The sequence below is a fragment of the Leuresthes tenuis genome, unplaced genomic scaffold, assembly GCF_036924035.1.
Source record: "Leuresthes tenuis unplaced genomic scaffold, fLeuTen1.0.hap1 SCAF_8, whole genome shotgun sequence".
NCBI lineage: Eukaryota > Metazoa > Chordata > Actinopteri > Atheriniformes > Atherinopsidae > Leuresthes > Leuresthes tenuis.
The window spans coordinates 35,892,288-35,918,894 of NW_027325362.1; the positions used below are offsets into that span (position 1 = coordinate 35,892,288).

General features: G+C 39.8%; 1 protein-coding gene across 5 annotated transcripts in view; it reads left to right on the plus strand.

The window, feature by feature from the left end:
• gbf1 (golgi brefeldin A resistant guanine nucleotide exchange factor 1) overlaps nt 1-26,607 on the plus strand; it is a 90,749-nt gene that overhangs the window by 39,543 nt on the left and 24,599 nt on the right. For 3 of the 5 annotated variants that reach the window (XM_072391594.1, XM_072391597.1, XM_072391595.1), the window contains 25 exons: nt 7,022-7,140; nt 7,374-7,482; nt 7,575-7,635; nt 9,725-9,779; nt 12,603-12,747; nt 13,278-13,504; nt 13,724-13,892; nt 14,113-14,324; nt 14,625-14,723; nt 15,980-16,174; nt 16,653-16,845; nt 17,031-17,168; nt 17,247-17,335; nt 17,437-17,639; nt 17,719-17,842; nt 18,947-19,072; nt 22,841-22,923; nt 23,473-23,709; nt 24,248-24,341; nt 24,585-24,761; nt 24,932-24,996; nt 25,219-25,342; nt 25,959-26,030; nt 26,156-26,250; nt 26,329-26,482. In XM_072391594.1, coding sequence (XP_072247695.1) covers nt 7,022-7,140; nt 7,374-7,482; nt 7,575-7,635; nt 9,725-9,779; nt 12,603-12,747; nt 13,278-13,504; nt 13,724-13,892; nt 14,113-14,324; nt 14,625-14,723; nt 15,980-16,174; nt 16,653-16,845; nt 17,031-17,168; nt 17,247-17,335; nt 17,437-17,639; nt 17,719-17,842; nt 18,947-19,072; nt 22,841-22,923; nt 23,473-23,709; nt 24,248-24,341; nt 24,585-24,761; nt 24,932-24,996; nt 25,219-25,342; nt 25,959-26,030; nt 26,156-26,250; nt 26,329-26,482 — 3,365 coding nt within the window. Of the gene's footprint in view, nt 1-7,021; nt 7,141-7,373; nt 7,483-7,574; nt 7,636-9,724; nt 9,780-11,692; nt 11,729-12,602; nt 12,748-13,277; nt 13,505-13,723; nt 13,893-14,112; nt 14,325-14,624; nt 14,724-15,979; nt 16,175-16,652; nt 16,846-17,030; nt 17,169-17,246; nt 17,336-17,436; nt 17,640-17,718; nt 17,843-18,946; nt 19,073-22,840; nt 22,924-23,472; nt 23,710-24,247; nt 24,342-24,584; nt 24,762-24,931; nt 24,997-25,218; nt 25,343-25,958; nt 26,031-26,155; nt 26,251-26,328; nt 26,483-26,607 lie in introns of all 5 variants that reach the window. The other 2 variants (XM_072391598.1, XM_072391596.1) reach the window with 2 other exon arrangements.

A 26,607-nucleotide genomic window follows, 5' to 3' on the forward strand; every position in this document is an offset into this window, starting at 1 on the left:
AGCCATAACCCGAGGAGTTGACTTGTGAACGAATCAAAACTGTTTCCTGTGCAAGGAGCTGTAACCCGAGGAGTTGACTCGTGAACGAATCAAAACTGTTTCCTGTGCAAGGAGCCGTAACCCGAGGAGTTGACTCGTGAACGAATCAAAACTGTTTCCTGTGCGAGGAACGAAACAAAACTGTTTCCTGTGCGAGGAGCCGTAACCCGAGGAGTTGACTCGTGAACGAATCAAAACTGTTTCCTGTGCGAGGAGCCGTAACCCGAGGAGTTGACTTGTGAACGAATCAATACTGTTTCCTGTGCAAGGAGCCGTAACCCGAGGAGTTGAGTCATGAACGAATCAAAACCGTTTCCTGTGCGAGGAACGAATCAAAACTGTTTCCTGTGCGAGGAGCCATAACCCGAGGAGTTGACTTGTGAACGAATCAAAACTGTTTCCTGTGCAAGGAGCTGTAACCCGAGGAGTTGACTCGTGAACGAATCAATACTGTTTCCTGTGCAAGGAGCCGTAATCCGAGGAGTTGACTCGTGAACGAATCAAAACTGTTTCCTGTGCGAGGAGCCATAACCCGAGGAGTTGACTTGTGAACGAATCCAAACTGTTTCCTGTGCAAGGAGCCGTAACCCGAGGAGTTGACTCGTGAACGAATAAAAACTGTTTCCTGTGCGAGGAGCCATAACCCGAGGAGTTGACTCGTGAACGAATCAAAACTGTTTCCTGTGCGAGGAACGAAACAAAACTGTTTCCTGTGCGAGGAGCCGTAACCCGAGGAGTTGACTCGTGAACAAATCAAAACTGTTTCCTGTGCAAGGAGCCATAACCCGAGGAGTTGACTCGTGAACGAATCAAAACTGTTTCCTTTGCGAGGAGCCGTAACCCGAGGAGTTGACTCGTGAACAAATCAAAACTGTTTCCTTTGCGAGGAGCCGTAACCCGAGGAGTTGACTCGTGAACGAATCAAAACTGTTTCCTGTGCAAGGAGCCGTAACCCGAGGAGTTGACTCGTGAACGAATCAAAACTGTTTCCTGTGCGAGGAACGAATCAAAACTGTTTCCTGTGCAAGGAGCCGTAACCCGAGGAGTTGACTCGTGAACGAATCAAAACTGTTTCCTTTGCGAGGAGCCGTAACCCGAGGAGTTGACTCGTGAACGAATCAAAACTGTTTCCTGTGCGAGGAACGAATCAAAACTGTTTCCTGTGCAAGGAGCCGTAATCCGAGGAGTTGACTCGTGAACGAATCAAAACTGTTTCCTGTGCGAGGAGCCATAACCCGAGGAGTTGACTTGTGAACGAATCAAAACTGTTTCCTGTGCGAGGAGCCATAACCCGAGGAGTTGACTCGTGAACGAATCAAAACTGTTTCCTGTGCGAGGAACGAAACAAAACTGTTTCCTGTGCGAGGAGCCGTAACCCGAGGAGTTGACTCGTGAACAAATCAAAACTGTTTCCTTTGCGAGGAGACGTAACCCGAGGAGTTGACTCGTGAACGAATCAAAACTGTTTCCTTTGCGAGGAGCCGTAACCCGAGGAGTTGACTCGTGAACAAATCAAAACTGTTTCCTTTGCGAGGAGACGTAACCCGAGGAGTTGACTCGTGAACGAATCAAAACTGTTTCCTTTGCGAGGAGCCGTAACCCGAGGAGTTGACTCGTGAACAAATCAAAACTGTTTCCTTTGCGAGGAGCCGTAACCCGAGGAGTTGACTCGTGAACGAATCAAAACTGTTTCCTGTGCGAGGAACGAATCAATACTGTTTCCTGTGCAAGGAGCTATAACCCGAGGAGTTGACTCGTGAACGAATCAAAACTGTTTCCTGTCCTGCTGACTGAGCTTATGCAGCTGCCGCCTGCCATATGGGGAGGAAGGGTACTGCGTGAAAACGAACGAATCACTCACTGAGACTACTCGTTACTCCCGAGTCATATAAAAGATTAGTTAATATCGAACGAATCGTTCGCGACCGACACATCACTACCATGCACTGGCAACACGTGTCAAGAAGCTCTAGAGATGCTCCTGCTTTTTCCAAGCCAAAGCTAATACTAATGGACTTAGGAGGTGTGGAAACGTTTCTGTGGCCTGGTTAATCATATTATGAAATACTGAAATTCCTAAAGAAACGTGTGTGTTATCAAGCAAATATATGAGAGAGCGAGCACCATACAGTTGGGATGCTGAAATCTTGTACAATGTCTTGTTTTGTTTCTCCTTAGTTCCCAAACCCTCACAAGAGAGTTGGTTAAAGGTGCTGAAACACAATGGCAAACAAACACTCCTTAATGCCATGTGTGTATTTGTTTTAGTCACAAGTCACAGATCACATTTTGATATGAGATTGTGATTGGTGGATCCTAGATCATTTAATAGAGTTGCATGATAGAGTTTAATAGAGTTGCTGTCACTCACAGTGTATTAAAAACTCTAATCTTGATGTGTTTAAGTTAATTTTATGCTAGCACAATGTCAGTGTCAGCATCATCTTGACCCTCTCCGAAGGTGGTTTTTTTTCTTCCATTTTTTCATGTTGTTTTGTTGGGAAGCTTGTTCTGGGCAGTGCTGTTGCTTATTGTCAGGCCAGTCCAGGAATTTCAGCAATGCTCTACTCTCACAATTGTTTCAGAAGCCAACTTGTGCGGGTGTACATTCAGGACTGCCTGTCCTCATTAGCCTCATCACAAAAATATGGTCTAGTGTCTGCCAGTTGTTGTGTTAAGTGTGAAATGAGCATGCATCACCAGATGTTAGTTTTGATAGTGGGGGTTGAGTCAATGTTACAACACTGCCTAAACAGCTGCAGCTCTTATTGAACAATGGAAGAGACTGAAATTACAGCAGTATTAAGAATGTTACCTAGAATGTTCCTTGCATTTCTTGCCTCATTTGTATTCTTCTTTGTGCTATAGAATAATAGAATGGCAAAGTTGAATAAATGAAAACCTTTCTCGACTAAATAAGTTGTGAATGTTGAATTAAAGTAGATACGAGCTTTTGCCATGTTAAAAGGCTGTTATCCAAGGCACACATACAAATACACAGAATGTCTGTTCAATGATCACATCACAGATCCTCGTCCTTGTCCCAGAGCCTATGTCTGTCTCTTCAGACCTGACACTAGCTCCCTTAATCCGGCCGACCCCCACTTGGACGCTATGGCACCACCACCATCAGCACTGTTCTAAGAGATGCGTACCCCTGTTCATGCAGCTCTGGTGCAAGTTAAATGCTCTCATTCGCAACAGGAAACCGGGGCACTTGCATTATTGAACCTGGCGCATCCCAGTATGAATTTAGGCATACTACATTTTAGTTGGCAATTTTGAGTTCAGGGTATTGAAACTTTATTTAGTGAATGTGTATAAACTCTTAGAGTGAAATGATGTTTTATGAATATGCAAATTAACTTTTTATAGATGTAGATCAGCCTCAAAGTATTTTTACAAACCTAGTTTTTGAAGGGGATATTTTACATTTGGAATGTGCCACCCGGATTTTTTCATTGTTTTAAAGATACATATTTTATTCAGTATTTTCTTTTTTTGATAACTGCAACTTAAAGCATGCTTTGATTGTTTGGGAAGTAGAAAACAAGAGAAGAGCGAGTAGACATAAAAAAATAAAAAGGAGGTAGACAAGCCACAAAAAAATACCTAAAACCTTAACCAAAACTAGGACCATCAGCTCCTACCATAACCCAAACCCATTGTCCGTAAAACAGCCTGTGTGATGGCTGTGCCATAAGATCGTGACAACAAGTCAACTTTAGATGGTCAGCTACCACCCAGGCCACCTCAGGAAAAATAGAATCATCCCCAAAAATGATAGATAAAGTTAGGTTTGTAAACTGGTGTTCCTTGTAAGCTGAGTGGATAGAAAACTGTTGTGGTCAGGTACTGCCATCTGCTGGCTGGAAATAACTGAGTTGTCCTTGATGAGCATCTTTTGTTCCTTTTCTTTTATGGATTCAGATTTTCTTCAGCAGTTTGATTTAGAAGTAGGATTGCATTTTTCTGCTGAATCACTGAGTAGAGGGTTCACCTGTGTTTACCTGCTGATGCTGTGTGACGAGGTTGTTGCCAAGCCACAGAAGCAACATCCCAATCCATTCATATCGATCTCTGAAGATTTCAACCACACCTCTGTGCTGCACTTGAAATTTGCTGACTTATTTGTCATTCATTTTTATTTTATTTTGTTACCTATCGACTGTATAACGATAGCATACCGGCACCAGTGATTCATACCCAAGTAAAATCGTTTCCTTTTGGGGAATAATGAAGTATTATTGTAATGAACTGAACCATTTACCTGGGATAAGACAGTTGCCATTTTACATGTTAGTTTTGTGATACTTACTGTAAATAATATCTCTTCCTGTGAAGTTTTATGCGCGACCAACACACTTATCAGCCTTCTGAAAACCTGCTTGAGAAATCAAACTGGAGCAGTCAGTTTTCTTCTTTGTCTTGAATATCATCGCCATTCTTTATTTTTTGTCAAATATTTTTGTTTTCTTCTTGCCAGGTTTTGGTCCTCTTTATAATATTTTTCTTTTCATTCTTATCAAGTGTCAAAGATTAAGGGACATCGTCTCCCACACTCAGTGTCATTTAGATTATGGTAATCCCTCTAAATTGTGGCCTGAGATCTGGAAGGAAATATTTAGCCAAGTCTTGTTGCTCAGTTATTCAGAACGCCATTCTTTCTTTTCCCACAGCTCATCTCTCCTCCTCTTTTGGTTCTTTTGTTTTCTCTCTGTTCTACATTCCCAGCACAGTCAGCAAAGTCTGTGCTGCTCTGAGCCTCACAGTCACCAGACTATTTAGGGCTCAGAGTGAGTCTCAGCTGAAGCGTAAGCTGCAGCCACTGTTTGCAGAGATTAACTTTAAGTACAGTTGTAACCTTATAACCTACCAGTGACATATGCTTGAACAAATTAAAGTTAAACTTATTGGCTTCTAAAGAGAGGTATACGATAAACATGGACTGTTGTTATAATTTAAAATATAGAATATCTACTACATGTGGCTGAACAAAGAGATGAACAAAAAAATGCTAAAATTCAAAAGAAAATATCGAAGGAAAGCAAATTTAGCAAAAGTATTTGGGTAATTGTAACTTTCAGGCATTTTACAGTATTTCTATGTGAATATTTTCATGGTTTTTGGTGTGGTTTGTAGGTTTTATGCTTTTGTAAACTGTTGCTGCCTGTTTCCTGACTTTGATCAGAGCCAAACAGTCATGCTTGTCACAGGATCTTTCGAGAAATTCATTTGATGGCACCAACATCAGTCATTAAGAAAACAAGATTGTGTATGTGCCTGTGCACGCTAACTGCTGCTAAAGCAGAGCAACCTGTTCTAAAAAGTGACTGATCCTTTGCTTTTCAGAGGACGTACAGGTGAACAAACCCATTTTCTTCACTGATCACGGAAAAAGCTGCCGCCCCATTGTTTGATTTCTAAAGAGGCATTGGCTCTTATGCAGAGTGCAGCTTGAGAGCTTTTTGTGTGTTGCTCACTTAAAAACGAGCCACTCTGGCCTTTCTGCTCCCTCTCACTCACGCCATGTCTTTGATTTTTGACCTTAGTTTAAACTGCTTTATGTGGCAGCTGGTTCAACCCCCTGTTGACTTTGCCCACATACCCTCAGGCACACACACATACTGAGCCTCTCTTTTCCACAGTGTTATTTTAACAATGCACCCCCCCACACCCCTCCTTTGGACACCATTTGTATAGACTGTGTGCCAAGAGCAGGATTAGTGTTTTATATCACTTCTGACATTCTGCTGGATCCTCCTGTGACTCCAGTTTCTGAGTCTGGATGTTGGAAGTTTTCAGCACAGCCTTCTTACTTGTTGTCGCTTCAGTGGAAGGATGTTTGCTTGCTCTGCCTTAGCGCTGTCAACCCAGTTCTCAGCCGTTAAACAACTTGATTACTGTCTGCACTCCAGTTCACTGTTTACCGCTTACTAAAATGCTGCAAACATGTAATAAGTGAGTGGCTTTCTAAATGAGATTAAATCTTATCTGTTGTCATTTAGCAATCACTTTAAGCAGAAAAATAGGATGTCACTTTAAACCATGAGCTGTCCATCTTTTCAATATGTCAGAGCCTTCTTGTTACTTAACTTGGAAAATCCTGATCTTCACCTCCCTTTCTCTGTCTCTCCCTTCATCCTTCCACCTCTTCTCCCCCCTCTACTTATTAGTTAATGAATTGCTGCTCGTGGGGGCGATGGGAAAGAAAAACAGGCTGACTCCAAGCAGATAGCTGGGCAGCCACTCAGGTTTCAAAAACACTGGCTCCTGTTGCTCTGACAGCCAATTTGTCCCAGCCTGCCCCCAACAAAGGGCCACATCTGGTCATTAGATCCCAGGGTTGGATGGACAATGTGTTTGGAACGCTAGCCCGCTTATTTATTTGTTGAGCTGTTTGGAATATTTTCTTTCTTTTAAGAACAGCCATTACTGACAGTTGTTACAGTGTATTCAAAAGGTTTTCCTACCTCACATTTTATGTTTCAGATTAATCTTAAAGGTGATTTAATTATTGAATTAAATATAATTTGCTTAGTTGAAATCAACTGTCTACACTTAATCTTAAGTATTCAGATGCCTAAGAGAAAAGATTGATTGATGAATAAACTGATTTAGGTTTCCTGAGGAGCGAGCTAAAGTTTAAAGTTTTTTTATAGAGATTTTGTGGATTACGTCTATGTATCACTTCTGAAACACAGTTGTTTACACTTTCTTAACCACTGAATGTTCAAGTGGAAAAACAGTCCTTAGTGACTTCCAAAACTGTCCAGGTTGAAACGCTGTGCTGCAAACTATATGGACCGTGACACTTACCCGCTCATCATTACTGGCAGTGTTGGCTAAAACTGCTATGAATCTTTTGAGGTTTGAGTTAGTTTAGAGGGCAAACAGGTTTGCTCCTCTATGGGCCCTGTTCTGTATAGCTTTTAGCTTTAGCCACACCCTTGCATAAAATTGTGTGTTTGTCTGTTTGCAGATGCTAACCATGAGGCAGCTGCAGAAGCCATCGAGAACATGGCAGATGCAGTCACACATGCTAGATTTGTTGGAACCGACCCTGCCAGTGATGAAGTCGTCCTCATGAAAATTCTGCAGGTGCAAAATGCTCATTAACATCTGCTGCGGTTCTCTTGCTTGATCCAGTGGATATAAATGTTGTGTTTCATGTTGTTAGGAGTATTTTTCTGTGCTGGATTAAGAATAAATGATCATTAAAAAAAGGTAAACCTGCATTTAGCAGAATTAGAAGGAGCCTGCATTTACTCATATATTTTCAGTTTTTGTTAACGTAGAAACTTGTAAGTGAGTTAAAGTTGTACTTTGCACAGGTCTTGAGGACTCTGCTGCTGACACCAGTCGGAGCTCATCTAACCAATGAGTCTGTTTGTGAAATCATGCAGTCCTGTTTTAGAATCTGCTTCGAGATGCGCCTGAGTGGTGAGTTTCACCATACACTTATCAAACTGATGTGACGACATTCAGTTTTCCTCGTGTGTGTGTTTTAATGATGCTCTTTTCTTCGTTTGCAGAGCTCCTTAGAAAGTCAGCTGAACATACTCTGGTTGACATGGTGCAGCTACTGTTTTCCAGGTAAGTGTATGGGAAAGAAGTGAGAAGTTTGTACTAGTTTTAGATTTTAAGGGTTGATTTTCTTACTTTTTTTGTGGAAAAAGTGAAGCATAGTTTAGTTTGAAACCCCATAACTTGTGCTGTCTCAACACTGCTCACTCGTGTCTGAAATATAGATCAGAGGGTTTCTGCACTTGTGTCTCACAGGCGTAATTATTCCCTATGAAGCCCATGAATTTCATTTTGCTGTATGCATAGGGTCAGTGGGCCACTGATTCTCTAATGCCATAACATGATTTCTCCTTTGGCATTTAGCATAAACGCTCTTCTGTCTCCATCACCCCCCCCCAGATACATACACGCGCACACACACACACAAATATCCAGCCCTCGTGCACCAGAGTGCCAGTCACATTCAGTCACAGATGAAGGGAATGAGCCAACTGAGCTGCACACCATATGATCTACATATAGATGAAGGCACCTCAACAGAAAAGCCCCAACCCCCACAAAAACAGAGAAGCACATCGTGGGCGTGCACTAGCACACGTGCACAAGCACTCATGAAATTAGAACTATTATATCAGAAGATTAGTCACAAAAATAGCTTGTCTGCATTTAATTTATTAATATCGAGCGCAGCGGAACAACAAACTGCTCTCAGAACAAAGTTGGGGTGTATATCTACAACAGGACTGTGCTGCAGGCAAGTTTGTCGCCATTCTCTGACTCTCCTCCAAGCATTCTTGGCCAGTTTTAATTCACTGGCAGAACTCTTATGGCACCTTGTTATCGTGTCTTACAAGAGTTTACTGTGTGCGCGTAAAACACAGCGGCCACGCTCGTAAACACAGGCATCCCTGCATATGGACATGACATATAAATGTGGTGTTGGCCTTTTACTTCATCATTCTGATACTACTCTCTTTCACACACACGTCCCACATCTTAATTTGCTAATGTACAATCCCCAGCCCTCCATTTGCCCACGTATGCTAGATAATAGAGATGTGAATGTGCAGTCCCCCATTCCCCCACCCTCCCACTGAAAGAGAATAATGAGCAGCAGATCTGTTCAGCTCTTCAAGAGGAGTCTTAGATTGCCTGCTGAAAGTATTAGGCATGTTAATCTGTTGGACCCACAGATCATCCAATAATCGTGCTTGCAAAACAACACTCTATTAACACTGAGTTAATATCAGGAGGGGGTTGCAGACTCCAGCTTGTCGTGTGTGTGTTAGACTGCCTGGTTTTGACATCTCATTTTCCAGCTAAGCTTTAGAGTCCACAGAAACCTGGTGTGACACACATGCACACATTTTGTGTGATGACTTAAGAATATAATTCATCATAGCTCATTAAAAACTGGGAAGGGTTATTTGTGGCTCAGGCTGAAAATGCTGAGTTTCCCACTATAATATTGCCTCTTAAGGAGCAAAGAGGACATTTTACATTCCTTTGTGTTGTTACTAATTTGTTTTAATGGAAAAAAGTGGTAGTTTAAAAGATATTCATATTGATAAATAACACCCGGGTAAATGAGCCTTTATACCACTGAAATATTAGAAACTTCATACCTCTGTTATATTATGAATGAAGAAAAATGCTTTAAGATGTTTCTTGTAATACAAACATGTTGTCCAAACAATAAATTTTTTTTAGTTGCTGCAGCTTCAGTTTAAAGGCATTTAGCTGGAAATATGCAAGCTGACTTTTATCATGAGATTATAACATTGAATGCAGTGTAAGTGAGCATAGCTCTTAATGCAGTCTTTTATTTTAAAATGTGTACACATTCTCAAATAATACAAAGTAATAGAATAAAAGGCACAGTAGTTTCTTTTAATTGAACTTGGATTCCTTTCTTTTAGTCCTCTCAAACCATCTGTCTCCTTGTTGATGTGCTTAGTGACAGGATCTTTACAAATACACACATATGGCTAAGACCTCAAAGTTCAACCAACATTATTCCTGGCTCATTTAAATTAGCTCAGTTTGTTTTGTCCTTTTTATCTGGAACATTTCCTCTTAGATATTGAAGTAGCACCTGTTTATTTACAAATGGATTATTTCTATACCCCCCACCCTTAACCTGTTTTTTTTTTTCCAGAATACCCCAGTTCAAAGAAGAGGCAAAGAGTTATGTTGGTGCCAATATGAAGAAGGTAACATGACTGAGATGCTGAATATGTATTTGATCTGCTTGCAAATGTTTTGCTCTTTTTTTGTCTTTGATTTTCCTCATTGTAATTGGACTTTTGTTTGTTGCTGTGAAGCTCAGTTAATGATCACCAGTGAACTGAACAGTGCACACATAAACATGTTCTATAAATGAGCAAATTGCCTCTGCATGATATCAGTTGTCCTTCTTATCCCCGCTTTGGCGAAATGGCTTTGATTGTTTAGCAGCCTAATTAAACCCTCCTAGTGTGGATAAACTCTTATATTCCTCCGTATGGTTATCTTGGTTATATTACTTTCCTATAACTCGCCCATTGTGTGTCTGTCCATCTGCCTGTCCACAAAGCCCATTCTGCATGGTTGAGTCTCAAAACCTATCTGTGCAAAGATGAGTCAGAATGGCACAGAGATGATACTGAACCGGTCTGGGTGACAGTAAAATAATGGTCACCGTGTCAAAGTGCATGGGGGTGCCTTGCTTTGCTTTAAATCTAGTTGATTTCAGAATTTTGATAATCGTGTGCCTCACCACTTTTAAATGCGTCTATCATTAACAAACAAGTGCGTCCTTCTGAGAGTCAACATTTTTCTTTTAATACATTCTTACTGAAGCTGCACCAGCTGAGGACTGTGAGAACTCTGAGGAAATACATCTGTGTATCTGACTTATTTGTTAATCTATCACTGTATAGATGCCAGATTCATGTCAGAAAGTTGTTTTGGAAGATTTTTGCAAATGTAATTTCAAGAATATTTTGATGACACTGCTTGAACTCAGGAACAGCTACATTCATTTGTTAATTCATATAACATTTGGCATGACTATGAGACTATGGGTTTTGGTTTTCCGAGATGAGATTGAATGAACAAGTGCTTGCTGGTTGGTTCAGTTAACATCTCCAGCTCCGGAACAGCAGATTTAGATTATTGAAAGTTTTGCAGTGGGAAGATAATTCAGAATGCAATTATTTCCAGTATCTTAGAATCTGCCTGTTTTGTCACGTTGTTTGAATGGCTGTAATCTTGTTGGTATATACAGTAGGTTTCAGTTGTTTTGACACACCTACTCATGCTTTTAGCTAACATCTATATTTAACATAATAATATAATCTACATTAAATATATATAAAACTATCATAATACTGAGATAATAAAACATTCAACATAATACTTAAGTTATCCAAGCTGTGGAATCATATGGTAACCAAAAAATATTTAAAGGAGACATATTATGCTGCTCCTTGATCACAAGCTGAAACTATTTTGGGAGGTCTGTTATATGCTTGTATAAAGATGAAATAATAGATCTCTTTTCAAGCTGATGTGAAGTATATAATTGTTGATGAGAATTTGCTGTTAATGGGAAAGCAAACCAGCATGACTTTAAGTTGTGTGTAGTGATAAAAGTGGCAGGCTGAAAAAGTATACTCTCTGCTGGTATTGTGGCATAACAGTACGCCTCATATCCTAATTCCTTCAAGACAGTTGGAAAAGCATTCCAGCTGATTACCTTTTCAAGCTGTGTGAGAGAATGAAAACAGTGAAAAACTTTCAAAATAGCAGAAAGTGTTTTAAATACACCCCAAAAAAGACTTGAGAAGTTTTGTCCAAACTTTTACTTGATATATTATTATGATATGGCTCCATTTGATTTGGCAGCTCATTGCTTTTTGCATGGCCTTTCAGCCCACCTGCTCACACTCCACTGCTCTTTAGCTGGCTGTTTATTCTATAGTGATTAGAGCCTGTAGTGGCTGTCTCTGTGCCCTGTTTGAATCTTAGACCCATCTTGTCATGCATGGATGTTCATGCTCGAGTGTATTATGTGTTGGTCCCACTGCTGATAAGTTTTCCATCACTAATCATGGGTACCTGCATCCTCCCCTTCTCTTCTGAGGCTTACAATATCTTGTGGAAAAACAAACGTGTGCAGGTAAGGCAAATTAATTTAAGTACAGTATGTTGGCTGGAGAATCACTTTGTCTTTTTTTAAGATCTCACTAACCTCCAGCATTTTTAGAAGTAAGATAACTATCATATGCCAAAAAGCCAATAATGATGTTAAACATAACCACAGGTCACACAGAGTGAGCAGCAAACCTCCCTCAACTTCACACACCAATGCACCACTAAGACCTTGGTTATAAATTGGATGCAAACAGCTGGCTGAATCGGCATTACCAGCCAGCATCTTTCCTTGTTCCATCTTGTTCTCTTGGTGACAACTTGAATAAAATACATTTCTTAAAAAATAAGAAAGAAGGAAACATTGTTTTTCTTTGTCTGTAAGCTAAACACACGTTCTGGACAGTTTATCATATGGCAGCTGCTTAACATATCTGTGCTTGTAACTACAGTCAAAGTTAACATTTTTGGTGGGTTGAAACTTTCATTACGTCTCAGTCGGTTGCCATGTGTCATGCTACCCATGTGCTTGCTCAGTTGTTGTTGGATAGAGCTTTATAGAATTTCTAAATTTGCATAACAAAAATTAAACGGAAAGCAGCCAACATTTTCTTAGTGTACATTTATATTCACCTTAAGCTAACTTTTTTGTGGTACAAAGCAGTTTTAACCTGGTGACCAATGGCGTTTCTGTCTATTTCATATTTGCATGAGATATTAAATTAGCACCTAGCATGAACACACTTTTAGAGCTTACAATCTGGTACATTCATGTTGTTTTCTGTTTTCTGTGAAAAATAAAGGAATTTGGATAAGGAAGAGCACAAATTCCAGCTGTAATCAGTTATTACTGGCCATCCAGTGTGTTTGACAGGCCTAATTAAGGTAATTGTTTCCTTCAGTTGAAGATGCGTGCTGGTGGAATGAGTGAATCATCCAAATGGAAAAGGCAGAAACGCTCACCAAGGCCACCCCGCCACATAGTCCGAAGTCCCTCTGGTCAGATTGATCCTGGCCAGTCCAGCACCCTTAGCAACAACCTCTCAGGTAAGAGAAACTCTGCTGAAATATAGACTTTCATTTATCACCGACCCTTATATGGCTTGTTTTTATGCGATAAAATTATAGTAGAGGTGTGTGTAGAATTCCCTCCGTTAGCTCTCCTGTAGCTGCAAGTAGCCCCATAACAGCAGCTATGAGCTAACAGAGCTATGAGCTAACAGAGCTATGAGCTAACAGAGCTATAGCACACGTTCGTTCATTCATTCCTCTTAAAGTATTGGTGAAATAAAGACAGATAATGCCTTATTTAGAGGCTGCATCGTCTTTGTCCCTTTCACTCCGTTATATGGATCGCGAGTTTTCTAAATAGCTTCTGCCGACTTTCACCAAACTGTTCTCGGGTGAGTAGATAAACGTATTTCATGCCAGAAATAAGGTCTAGGTTTAAAAATACTGGCGTTCCCCTTTAAGGAATCTGGTGGACCTATCGTGGACATTGTGCTTCTTATTATTATGCATGTAGTGGTGAATAGTTGGTTGTCTGTCGCGTAATGTCTACATTTCGGTTTCCCTAGGTGGTGTCCCCTTCATTGAGCAATGCTCCAACTCGAACCTCCCAGCCTCAGACAGTGCTGGCTCATCCATATCCAGCCCTACAGCCACAGACAGTGGTTTGGACACCTGTTCCAAAGCCACCTCAAAGGAAGACCTTTCTGACCTGGAACAGTGTAGCTCATCTGTAACCCCACCTTACACTGCCACCTCACTCCCTGGGACCGAGTCTGGCTTGTCAGATGCTCAGGTAGGAATGTTTGAAATTCCAATGACACTGCCAACAATCTTTGATTACTCTTGTTTTTGCACCACAAGCAGTGTAGTTGGTTGATGAATCACTTTTTGCCACTGCCTCCTCTTTCCACGTTGTCTTTTTGAAAACCTCTAAACTGTAGGGAGATCTTCCACCTTTTCTGTAGAACTGAGATGCTCCATTAACTTGTGCTATGTCTCCATTTGTGTGTAGACTGAGGGCAGACAGGTAGAACCAGCTCAGTCAGCCTCAGTAGAATCAATTCCTGAAGTTCTGGAGGACAAAGACTCTTTAACCGAGCAATCAGACTCCACATCTGTTCATGACATGGACTATGTCAACCCTCGTGGAGTCCGCTTCACACAGTCCACACAAAAAGATGGTAGGGATACCAAAGGTTTTTAAAGCTGTGACTTCTCTTGTGTTGTTACTGTTTTGTCTCATTTGTGATATTTTATCTGTAATGATGGAACAACAACCAAAAAAACCCACACATATTTTTTAATACAGTTTACATGGCAACACTGAGAACATTTTCTGTTATTTCTGCAGTGCTTGCATTCTTCCTTAACCCCTGTCTTCCTCTTGGTTCTTGTCTGAAGGAGTGTCCCTCATCCCCTATGGCCTGCCTTGTTTAAGGGAGCTTTTTCGCTTTCTGATTTCCCTGACCAACCCTCATGACCGCCACAACACTGATGCCATGATGCACATGGGCCTGCAGCTACTGACGGTAGCACTCGAGTCAGCACACATTGCTAACTATCAGTCTTTACTAGTCCTGGTCAAAGAGGAGCTCTGCAGACATCTTTTTCAGGTAAAAAAAAAGAACCTTTTTGAATGTTGAGCTTTGTTGTATGTTGTTGCATTGATGCTGGTGAGATAGTTCTCTCACATTAACTGTTAACTCTAAGCTGTCTGTTCAGGGATCTGCAGGAATTAGAATTATTCATAAATACATCATATTTGCAAGTGTTTTTTTTTCTCCTTTTTTTTCTAAATTTGGAATGATTACAGAAAAGGTTTGAACTGGTATTAAGAACAAAATAACTAAAAGAATGGAGAAACCTTTTATTGTTTTAATGCTTTTTTATTCTTTCTCTGGTCTGTTTCATAGCTGTTGAGTGTGGACCGTATGAACCTATATGCTTCCTCCATACGAGTTTGCTTCTTGCTTTTTGAGAACATGAGAATACATCTAAAGTTTCAACTAGAGGTAACTTTCTACTTGCTTAAATTTATTATAGCGCTGTCAGTTGAACACCATTTAAAGAGACTCAAGACAATAAAACCTGTATTCAACAGCAGGAACTTTTTTCAGGTGCCAGAATCTTTTAGGGTTTCTTTCCTCTATCCCCTACATTTCAGCCCCAGGAACCACAGACTTAACAGATTTCAAGGGTCTTTGTCCCAAAATGAGCCCTGGAAGGGAGATCTTTTGAGATTTATCTGAATCTTTGGAGTTGGGCTTGCACCACTGAACGTTTCTGATTGGTCAGTGTTCCCAGCGTTTTATTTTCCCTCTCTCTTTCGGTTATCTCATGTTAATATCCACAAAAGCTCATAAAATCTCTTGACTTTAAGTTGCATAGCAACAATAGTTGGTATTGTTAGTAAATACAATATTCAAACTCAATTCATGCGGTTTTAATCATCTGAGAAGACACAATGTGTACTGCAAACTGTGAAGGACAAGCCAGCTCAAATAGGAATGGGAAGAGAAGACAAGAAACGAGTGAGTTTGAATAATAAGGCATTCATTTTGAACTGTTTTACTGCAGTTACATGCAGGCACACAAAAAATACCTATAACCCATTGAAATATGGAACGTTAACAAGTTCATCCCTTCATCATTTACTGTAACTGCTTTGTCTCTACTATGGAGAACAAAAACGCAATCATGACAAGAAACGACTGTATGTAAGCAAATAAATGACTTCCTAAGATACTTGCAAAAACACCCACAACCTGTAAGAATGTGTCACATTACTATAAACACGTTGGATGTCAGACATTCATGCTGTTTCAATCAGCTGGGGAGATGCAGATAACGAGCTGCAGCGGTGGAGCAGCTCGATACAATGCATGATAAGAGGGGACATCATGGCAACAAAAAGCATTGAATCGGGGCAATAAAACGTCTTCCACACTGGTAAGATTATGTAACATGAATAACCGCCAACATGCAGTTCTTTGTTTGATTTGGAAGTGTGGCAGGGCCTCGGGGAGCGGCGACACACCTCAACGAACTTAATTTACCTAATCTACTCTAAACCTTAGACCTCAGTGGAAATGCAAAAGACCCTGCGCTGTACTAATCTTGTAGACCTGAAGTAAAGCCCGGGCCGTCTACTATCTGGGTGCTGTTAGACACAATCAAATGTCATGAGTCTCCTTAAATGTGACATACAAATGTCCGGTAAAGCTTTCCTGAGGATGTGAACTAAGTGACCCATGTGCTGACATGCCAGATGTACCTGAAGAAACTAATGGACATCATCACATCAGAGAACATAAAGATGCCCTATGAGATGAAGGAGATGGCTCTGGAGGCACTTGTCCAGCTGTGGAGAATCCCTAGCTTTGTCACAGAGCTGTACATCAACTATGACTGTGATTTCTACTGCTCCAATCTGTTTGAAGACCTGACCAAGCTGCTATCCAAGGTAACATAGCTAAATATACGGATTTGCCGTTCTCTGTGAATTAAAATAGAAAAGTTGTATTGAAGTACAACAAAGAAATCTCCTTCTTTTTCTAGGTTATAATAAGAATTACCAAACCTACAGCTCATTGATTTGTAATAAGCAATGTTTTTTTTTCTGTTCGTCATTATTTGACTCATTTCAGTAAGAAGGTATTATGTCTTGTATTTGTTGAGCACTCAAAAGAATCTCACTTTGAATGCCATAAACTGAACCATTTCTTTATTCTAAGTATTGTGATAAAAACACATTTTACAGTCATACACTGATTTGTCTAATTAATTTTTGTTTTTGTTTATTGGCCTTAATTTCAAGCCTCTAATGATGAATTTGACATCTAAATAAATCTGCTAAAAAAACATTGGTTAAAACATTGTCTTTGGAACCCCCCCCCCCCTTTTTTTTTTCTCCCCTCTTTTTCATATATGTGTGTGTATAGAATGCATTCCCAGTGTCAGGGCAGCTGTACACCACCCATCTCCTGTCATTGGAGGCCCTGCTAACAGTAATTGACAGCATTGAAGCCCAGTGCCAGGCTAAGGTGCCAAACAACACCATTCAACAAGACCAGTCAGACATGCTGCTGGCAGAAGGTGAAGGTTCCATTACAAATGGAACTGACCCTACAACTGGTATGCACCTCCCTGCATCATGTGCTCCTCATCATCTAACTGGTGTTTCATGAACTGTTTGAACTTTGAATAAGGATTGCTTTTTCTTCCAGTTTCTTCTATTTAGTCATCTTTGCTTCTTTGAATACTAATTATAAACATTTTTTGTTTTCATGTTGCAAAAGATGTTTTACTTTTATCTTTAGATCTTAATAGACTGGGGAATACTAATAGTCTGAGTCAGCCTCAAGCTGAGAATGCACCAGTGTGTCCGCCTACGAGTGGACATCTTATGGCAGAGAGAATGAGATTGGGTAGGCAAGATCAAGGAGACAACGATACTGGTGAGGCTTTTATTTTTTTCCTGAAAGTCTCCCAAAGCACTGCATAGAAGTTTCTCAAAATGTTATTTTCTCCTTCAGCAGAGAGAAGAGCTCCAAAGAAGCCTCAACGTTTCCTGTCATGTTTACCCGAGTCACAAGAGCTGATTGAAATTAGAACAAAGAAAAAGGTAATTCATGGTGATTGATAGATATTTGCATTGACATTACAACCATTGCCAATCATGAACTCTATTAATACTATCAACCTGCTTATCTTGTTTGCGTCCAGCTACTGATCACAGGAACAGAGCAGTTTAACCAGAAGCCCAAGAAGGGAATCCAGTTCTTGCAGGAGAAAGGTCTCCTTAATGACCCCTTGGACAATAACCAGGTGGCCCAATGGCTCAGAGAAAACCCTCGCCTGGACAAAAAAATGATCGGCGAATACGTTAGTGATCGCAAGAACATGGAACTCCTGGACAGCTTTGTGAAGTAGAGTGAAATTCCAAGGCATACTGCACATTCGTTGATCCTTATTGTTGTTTGAATCTAATGTGAATCTTCTCTTCAGTACATTCACCTTTCAGGGGCTTCGTATTGATGAGGCCCTGCGCCTCTACTTGGAGGCCTTTAGATTACCTGGAGAGGCCCCTGTAATTCAAAGACTTCTCGAAACGTTCACAGATAACTGGCATGTAAGACACTTTTCCCCACTTTCTGAAAAATTTTCTAATTAGTCTTTATTGGCTATGTAGTCTATGTAGCATCTCAGCAATTAGCTGCTTGGAAGCCATTAATCAGACTTCAGTAATGGACCAAACTACGTCTTAAATTAAATAAAAAACTAAAAGGCAAAAGTTCTTACAGCTTTTCAGATGTTAAAGCTGTGAACCCCACAATGATTAAGAAGTACAAGATTAGTGACAACAGGATCCAAATTTGTTAGATTTTATTATGCAACTAGTAGAACTTTCTGAACTTCCAAACTTGAGCTTTGATGCCAGACACTACAAGACACCCTCAGAGGTCTGTAGAGACCATGTCACAGCAGACGTTTCAGCATGTGTTTTAGATCAAAGCTGTTCTGGCTGCATGTAAAAGGAAAGGTAACATGTTCTGCAGGGGTGCTGATTATACTTTGCCATGTCTGTATACTTAAATTCAGCCTGTCAGCAGCTGAAACTTCCAGTGATATTCTTCTAAAGTAAAATTTAGTGTTGACTTTTTTATTCTTATAATCTTTAAAACCCTCATCAAAGTCATTTTGGATAATATATCTTTGTTTGCACGAGTCAGTTTCTTTGCACTCAGTCATGCGCACGTTTTTTCTGCCATTTGCATTCAGCGAACTGAGTCTGGTTACACATTTTCGTAGTAGTATGACATAAGTATGACTACAGACTTACAAATATACACAAAGGGCAAACTCAATAGAGGCCAGCATTTGACCTCTCAAAATTGCAAGTGGAGTCATGTGACCTGGAAACTATTCCTAGTAATGTTCTTTTCATAGTCTGACAACATACACACAAATAGCGTCTTTGAAAGGGTAGATGATTAATTTTAGGCAGTGACACTGTAAATGAGTTTTCCACTCTATGGGGTGAGTGTGATGTCAGTGGGATGTGCAAGGGGAGATACAGAGCACAAACAAGGTTAGGCGTTCTTTTGTAACGTACAAGAAAACCATCTTTTGTTTTATATTCTTACTCTGAAACCAGTGACTTTTAACTTCAGGTGATACACTTTTATTGTGTTGTAAACTTGTAATTAATGTGATTCTGTACGTGTGTTTGTAGAAAGTGAATGGCTCTCCATTCATGAGCAATGATGCAGGCTTTGCCTTGGCCTACGCTGTCATAATGTTGAACACTGACCAGCATAACCACAACGTACGCAAGCAGAACATCCCCATGACTGTGGAGGTAATTTCACTCACGCACTCATATTTCCAGTGCATGCGATAGTTTTAAGAGGAGTTTCGGTTTTGCAACATCTTAAATTTGGGTGCAAATAAGAAATATCATGAGGTGGGTATAGATGGTGAAAATGGTGTTTATAGACATGTTGACTGTAAAAAGCAAAGTTGTGCAGGAGTGAGCAGCTCTGCTTTGACTTTGGAACATGAGGATTTAGGTGTAATGGGGGGGTCAGAGGAGGGACATTTGGTAATGACTATTTCAGATTTGTTGTCAGCGCTGTGAGTAGCATGAATGAAATTCCACTCATATTTGTATTTGGTTATTTCATATGTACATCCTTCATCATTTTAGCTGAGAAACGTTGAGTATTATCACATCAAACACATCTTAAGTCAATTTACATGGCCCTTTAATATAACATATTCAAAGTATTGTATGACTAAATCTATCTGTCCAGTTAAACAGTCTAGTATTAAACACCAATATCAAGACAAATCATGAATGCCAAAAGGTTTACAAAATCCATGTAAAAAGAAAAATACAATATATAGAGAATTCATAAAAACAGAACTAAAGAAGTAGAAAATAGATATAAAAATAAGTTCACTAATATGAGAAATTGTGAAAAACTATATTACAGTAAATTATTAGAAGACAGTAAGAATAATATTAAAAGAATATGGTGTATACTAAATAGCATAATTAGAAATAGCCCCAGCAAGAGTAATTATCCTCCATGTTTTATAGAAAACGACAAGAATAATTATAACATTAATGACATGTTAGACAACTTCAATAAATATTTAGTAAATGTCAGACCTACTTTAGCAAATCAACTCCTGATAACGGCACATCCATAGATATTGATGTTAAGTTCATCGAAAGAAATCCGAATTCTGTCTTTATACAAGAAACGGGAGAAAAAAATGATAGATATTGTTAATAAATGTAAAAACAAAACTTTCACGGATTGTGATGGCATAGACATGAAAAGTATTCAGTGGGTAATTGAAGGAATTTCATAACCACTAACCTTCAAACTGGAATATTTCCTGACAAAATGAAAATGGCAAAGGTTATTCCCTCATTGAAAGCTGGCAACAAACACCACTTCGATAACTACAGACCTGTTTCACCACGATTCTCAAACATTCGAGAAGGACTTTCTGTGTTCAGACTGGACAAAGGTATTAACCAACACAGAAGAAATCACAGATGCAACGGATAATAAGCAGTATTTATCGATCTTAAAAAAGCATGAAATATTATCAGATAAATTAGAAAGATTTGGGATAAGGGGAGTAGTGTTACATTGGTTGTGTTCAGATGCTATTTAAAGAACAGAACGGTTTGTGACGATGGGAGACGAATCGGAATGTCTGGAGATTGTTTGTAGTCGGTGTTAGGGCCGAAATGATTTCTTCTGTATGTTAATGATGTATGCAAAAGGTCTGAAGGTTTTCAAGTTGTTATGTTTGCGGATGATGCTAATATCTTGCGCTTCTGAATCATAGCACCTCAGAAATGGAAAGAATAAAAAAGTGGTTTTGACATAAATAAATTTGAACGAGACAAAATTTCTGGTATTTGGTAGTGGTAAGATAGAAAATTAGATTCAGCTACAAATAGATGGTGTCAACATAGAAAGAGTGCAGGAAACAAAATTCATGGGAGTGACATTTGATGAGAAAATTTCCTGGAAATCACACATTAAACATACTCAAAACAAACTTTCTAAAAGCATTTCTGTCTTTTCCAAAGCAAAGCATGTCATACATCGAACAGCACCTTTTATTCTTTACAGTTCTCTGGTGCTACTGTGTGGGAGGAGCAAGCTCATTACCGGAACTGTTTTTATGACAAAAAGGAGCCATAAGAATCTCACACAATGTCGTGAAGACTCTAATCCACCTTTTTTTAACTGCCTTAAAACTGTTAGATCCTGTACAATTCCAAACAGCAATGATAATGTGCAACGTAAGGAAAAATGTGTTGCCAGAAAACAATCAGAATTTCTTTGAAGACTAAAGCTAAAGGTGCACAGTTTTTCTCTGTCCATGTGTGGTGTGAAATGGTGGAACAGTTTAAATGATGAATCTAACCTAACTCAGGTCAAGAAACATTACAAAGAGATTATTTTCACAGAAGGTGCAGGGATTTAGGGGGTGTTAATTACAGGGTGTATAGTTAGTAAAAGTGCTTCTCTGCTAATATGATGAACAAAGTCTAAATAAGTGTAAACTTCTTTTCAAACACGTAAAAGACATGGAGCCTTCCATGTGCCTTTATTTCTATTTATTATTTATTATTTTTGTTTCTTCTCTTTTTTTCCTTGTCTTACTTCTGTTTACAACGTTGTTGTTGTTTTATATTTACATGGTTGAAATCAACTTGTGCTTCAGTGCGTTTAACAAATAGTAATTTACAGAGAAATTCTGAATGGTGGGGAAAATAGCAGCGGTGTTCTTCTGTGTATTTTTTCTCTCATTGGGACATGTTGCTATTTGAGTCTGATGGTGTGAAATTCTTCCAAATGTGCTAGCATTTGCACTTGACAGATCAGAGAGCCACAGCCAACAGCTGTAGCCAGTGGTGGTCCATCTTAGAGGTGAACTCATCCTAAGCTGATGGCGGGGGAGGAGGTGGGCTCTCTTTCTGTCACTTGCTTTATCTGCCGGCTCTGTTTTTTCTGTCTTTGACTGACAGCAGCTGAAGACTAAACATAGTCTCAGGAGGAACTTGTGAACAGTTTGTGGGTGGGCTACTCTCACTGACAAATAATAGCAAGCAGCTTTCTCTTTCTATCCAAGTTTCTTTTCTGCTCACATATTTTGTGGGGTTGATTTTCTTGAGTCAAGCCATTCCTTCGTTTACAGCTGCTGCTGTATGTTTACATGATCTCTTTGCAGAAGGCTCATTGACCTCCGGGCTCAGATGACAGGCACAGGCTACTGCACAATAGATTTTAGAGAGCCAGTAAAAGTGGCGCCGAGCACTTCACTTACTTAGCAGCTTGCAATGTGTAGCACGCACCACAGCATATGTTGGCAGTGGGGTTATTTTTGAAATGGGAAAACTCTGCCCAGCATCTCTGCATGTAAATCAGATCCTGTTGCTGTACAGTGACATGACATGTTTTGAGTGAGGTTAAGGGAAGGTCAGTGGTGTGATGTTAATTTTGTCCATAAAACACTCCATCTTGATGCCAGTACCTGCTCCCAAAGCTGCTCAGAAAATGAGTGATGATGTGTGTTTGAGACTGCATGTCGCTGCTATGAGCATTACAAGTCAAAGGCTGGTCCTCAACAACCTCCTGCTCTCTGGAGCTCTGTCTGCTGGTGTTTATTTCTCTGTGTGTCCCAGCAGAGAAGTTCCTGCTTTCCCTTTTCATACCTGCTAGCAGGACAAACCCTGCCAAGTCGAGGTACAAAAGTCAGCCTTGAGGCTATCAGTCATCGCCAGGTGGTTATGTTTATTTACGGGAGCTTCTTGGCTCTAATCCCTGTTTTCCTAACTATGCATCTAAAGCATATTAAGTGACATATAATGAGTGTTTCCACCCGAAGCCCTTTTAATTGTTGGTTTGATTCTCAGTTAACAAAGCACTGAATGCCAGATGCTTTGGTGTCTGAGCTAAGCTCCTCTGTTGAGATGCATTGATTGATGTGCTGATGGTAGAGATTGGAAATGACAGTTCGTTTTTCTATGCAAGGCTTAAAGTTTATGACAGGAAACTCTACAACTCTTTTGTGTTTTTTTTACTCTACACAGCAATTCAAGAAAAATCTGAAGGGAGTAAATGGAAACAAAGACTTTGATCAGGACATGTTGGAGGACATCTACAATGCTATCAAGTAAGCTGCCATCATAACACAGAAGTGACCTGACTCTATTTGGTTTTACCAAACCATTCATGTTCCAACCATGAATTTTCAAATCATCCTAGGTTAACTCTGAAATGCCAAAAGCTGGGATCAGATTTATACTCAGATTTATACTTATTTAAACTTCATTGTACCTAATTTAGGCTCTTTTGCTTTTTGCCTGTGTTTAGACCTTGTTTAAAGCAATATTTGGACTGTTTTCAATGTTTTCAATTGGAGTTGCTTAATTTAATTATGTTTTAACTGCAGTAGGCAGTGGTCAACTCTCTTAGTTTGGAAGATTCCTGATGGACACGCCTAACCAATGCTCAGAGAGGAGGACATCTGAGGAGCAAATTTTCACCATAAAAAACAACTCAAAACTAAAAAAGTTTCATAGCAGCTTGAAAGCTATATGGTGGATTTTTACATTCTGTGACTGTTTTATAAACCAAAAAATCCCAACATTTGAGAACTTTTGCCTCTTTTATTGAAGTATTGAATATCGGACGTACTGTCACAAATGTTTTGTGTGTGTAGGAATGAGGAGATTGTGATGCCAGATGAGCAGAGTGGTTTAGTGAAGGAGAACTATGTATGGAGTCTGTTGCTACACCGCGGCGCCACGCCTGAGGGTATTTTCCTTCACCTTCCACCTGGCAGCTATGACCATGACTTGTTCACCATGACGTGGGGTCCCACTATTGCTGCCCTTTCCTTTGTTTTTGACAAAAGCCTTGATGACAACATCATACAGAAGGCCATCGCTGGCTTCAGGTACTCAAGCTTAGAACAGTCAGCTGGTAAAATGATGGAACAGGGAGAACAGCCAGAAATTATGATACACTCTCCATATGTTCTTCAGCTCACCTTGACTGTTGCGGGAAAAAGATCTCCCCTCTTATTGTAATTTTTTTAATGCAGGTGCACGCACATCAGTGTGTTTCAGAAAAGTGGACATGTTTTCCCTAATGTAGTCGATTAATACAGCATTCTATAGTTTGTCATTATTCCCTACTTCTGAATTTTTAAAGTGAAAAGGTGCTTTGCTAAAGTGGCCAGAGATTTAATATCTTTCTACTGTATCGTATAGTGGAAATTGAAGCAATTATGGAAGCATGCATAGTTTTAGATCCACAATGTTCAGATAGTTTGACTTTATTAATGGAGTGAGTTGTGTCAAAATACTGTGGTGGTCATTTAATGTTAAGTGTTCTTTCCATCTTTAACAGTAACCTGAAGCTGAAGAGCTGAGATTCTCAGGAATAAATTAAGTTTTAAATCTGTATGCTCATTTGTGTTTCTGTCTTTGCAGAAAATGTGCAATGATAGCAGCTCACTATGGCTTTAGTGATGTTTTTGACAACTTGATCATTTCTCTTTGCAAGTTTACAACTCTAAGTAGTGAGGTGAGTTAACCCACTTTGGAGAGAAAATCCACAGCTTCCTGTGCTGGGGAAATCTGTCTTTTGAAGTTAGACGCTATAAAAACATAATTCTCTGCAAGAAAAGTAAAGATAACCTATTATTTAACACCTTATGTAAATGAATGAAAGTCATTTGAATAGTCAAACAGCCAAAATTGCATTTGTAATAAACTTAAAATACAGTAACTATTTTGGAATTTCAGAGTGTGTCTTTTCCCCCTGTAGTCGGTGGAAAACCTTCCAACAGTGTTTGGCAGCAACAATAAGGCACAGACAGCAGCCAAGACTGTGTTTGACCTCGCCCATCGGCATGGTAACATCTTGAGGGAGGGCTGGAAGAACATCATGGAGTCCATGCTGCAGCTGTTCAGGGCTGAGCTCCTGCCCAAAGCCATGCTCGAGGTCAAGACTCCATTTGTAAACTCTTAACACGCTTTTCATTCTCAGTGACAGAGACAATGTCTCCTTTGTGATAACACTGTAGTCTGTGCCTTGTAAACAGAGAGCTACAGCAGTATACATACTCTGCTGCCACCTACTGTTAAGTTCTCAAACTCTGTTTGTTGCCATAGGTGGAGGATTTTGTGGAACCCAATGGAAAAATTTCTCTTCAGAGAGAGGAAACCCCTTCAAATCGGTAATTCAAATGTCATCCACCAGCCAATGATATGGCTATATGAAAAGTTAGTAGGGAAATGTTATGATGTCATCATAAGATAAAACCTTTCCAAATATTTTGGATCCAGTGTGTTTTTATCATTATTACATTTTCTCTTTAATTCCAATAAAAGATAAATAAAATGTCATTAGACAAGATTGCCAAGAGTAAAAGTTACATTTTCATTATCTGTTGTGTCAGTGGTGAGTCGGCAGTGATAACTTTTGTTAACTGGCTGACACTGAGTGGAGCCGAGCAGTCAGGACTCAGAGGACCATCCACTGAAAACCAGGAAGCCAAGCAGGCCGCCATCCTCTGCATAAAGGTACTGAGCACGTAGCACGATGTCTGCAGCTGGGATGTTTATTTTAGCATTTATCATTTTTAAGAAAATATTTTCAAACTTGACATATTTCCGTTTCATTGGGGTTTATTAGAAGGTCTGTGTTTTCCAGCGAGGTTTTCTGTTGCCTGATCACTCTCAGGTGAATTCAAAAAGTGATAGTAGTTTGCCTGTTCTGAGATTTACTAACACAATTAGAAATAGCTTCTTTTAATTTTAAACGACAAATTTAATAGTTTATAAATGCTTAGCTAAAGCCTGAAATAGCCTTCTTTGATTGTCCCTGCCAGACTGCAGCCATTTTTATTATGAAATGTCGCCTTATTATTTGAATAATTTGAAAGAACTGCTTCACTGTCTGTTGGCTACATACACGCCACTGTAGTTTTTACCAGCCGTGAAATCTGGACCAACTTCGCTTGCTTAATTTCATTAGTTCCTATTTCTACATGACCAGAAGTTATAGGAAATATGATTTTTTTCTTATTTTTTTAATAAGCTTATTTATTGTATGTATGGAATTTTCAATCCTCAGAACTAATTGGTTCTTCCATCACCCAGTCAATATTTTCCACTTCTCTGTTTCTCCCTGTTTTAGCAATGTGACCCAGAGAAGATGATCACAGAGAGTAAATTCCTCCAGCTTGAGTCTCTGCAAGAGCTGATGAAGGTTATTATTCTTTACTACCAGCATCTATTAACATCCTATTATCAGTTCACAGTGTCTGGGGGAGGGGGGGTTCTTCTTCTAAAAGAAAGAAAATAAACAGATTTCACTGCATTCCCCCTCATCAGGCTTTGATATCAGTCACCCCGGATGAAGAGACTTATGATGAAGAAGATGCTGCCTTCTGCTTGGAAATGTTATTGCGCATCGTTCTTGAGAACCGGTAGGAGCTTTACAGGATAGTCATTCATGGTCTCTGTTCTGGTTTTGACACAATAAGTCATTTTTTCTTTGTTTGCAGGGACCGTGTGTCATGTGTTTGGCAGACAGTGCGGGACCACCTCTGCCACCTCTGTGTTCATGCCACTGAGAGCTGCTTTCTGGTAGAAAGGGCTGTGGTGGGGCTCCTCCGACTAGCAATCCGCCTATTACGTCGGGAAGATATCAGCTCTCAGGTATGAAAAAGGACACGCATCGAAGACTAAACCAAGAATGCAGCAGAGCTGATGTGATGTTACAGGCTGAGAGACAGCAGGCCAGCTGAGTGTTTTACTGGTGGAACTAAAAGGTGGTTGGTGGT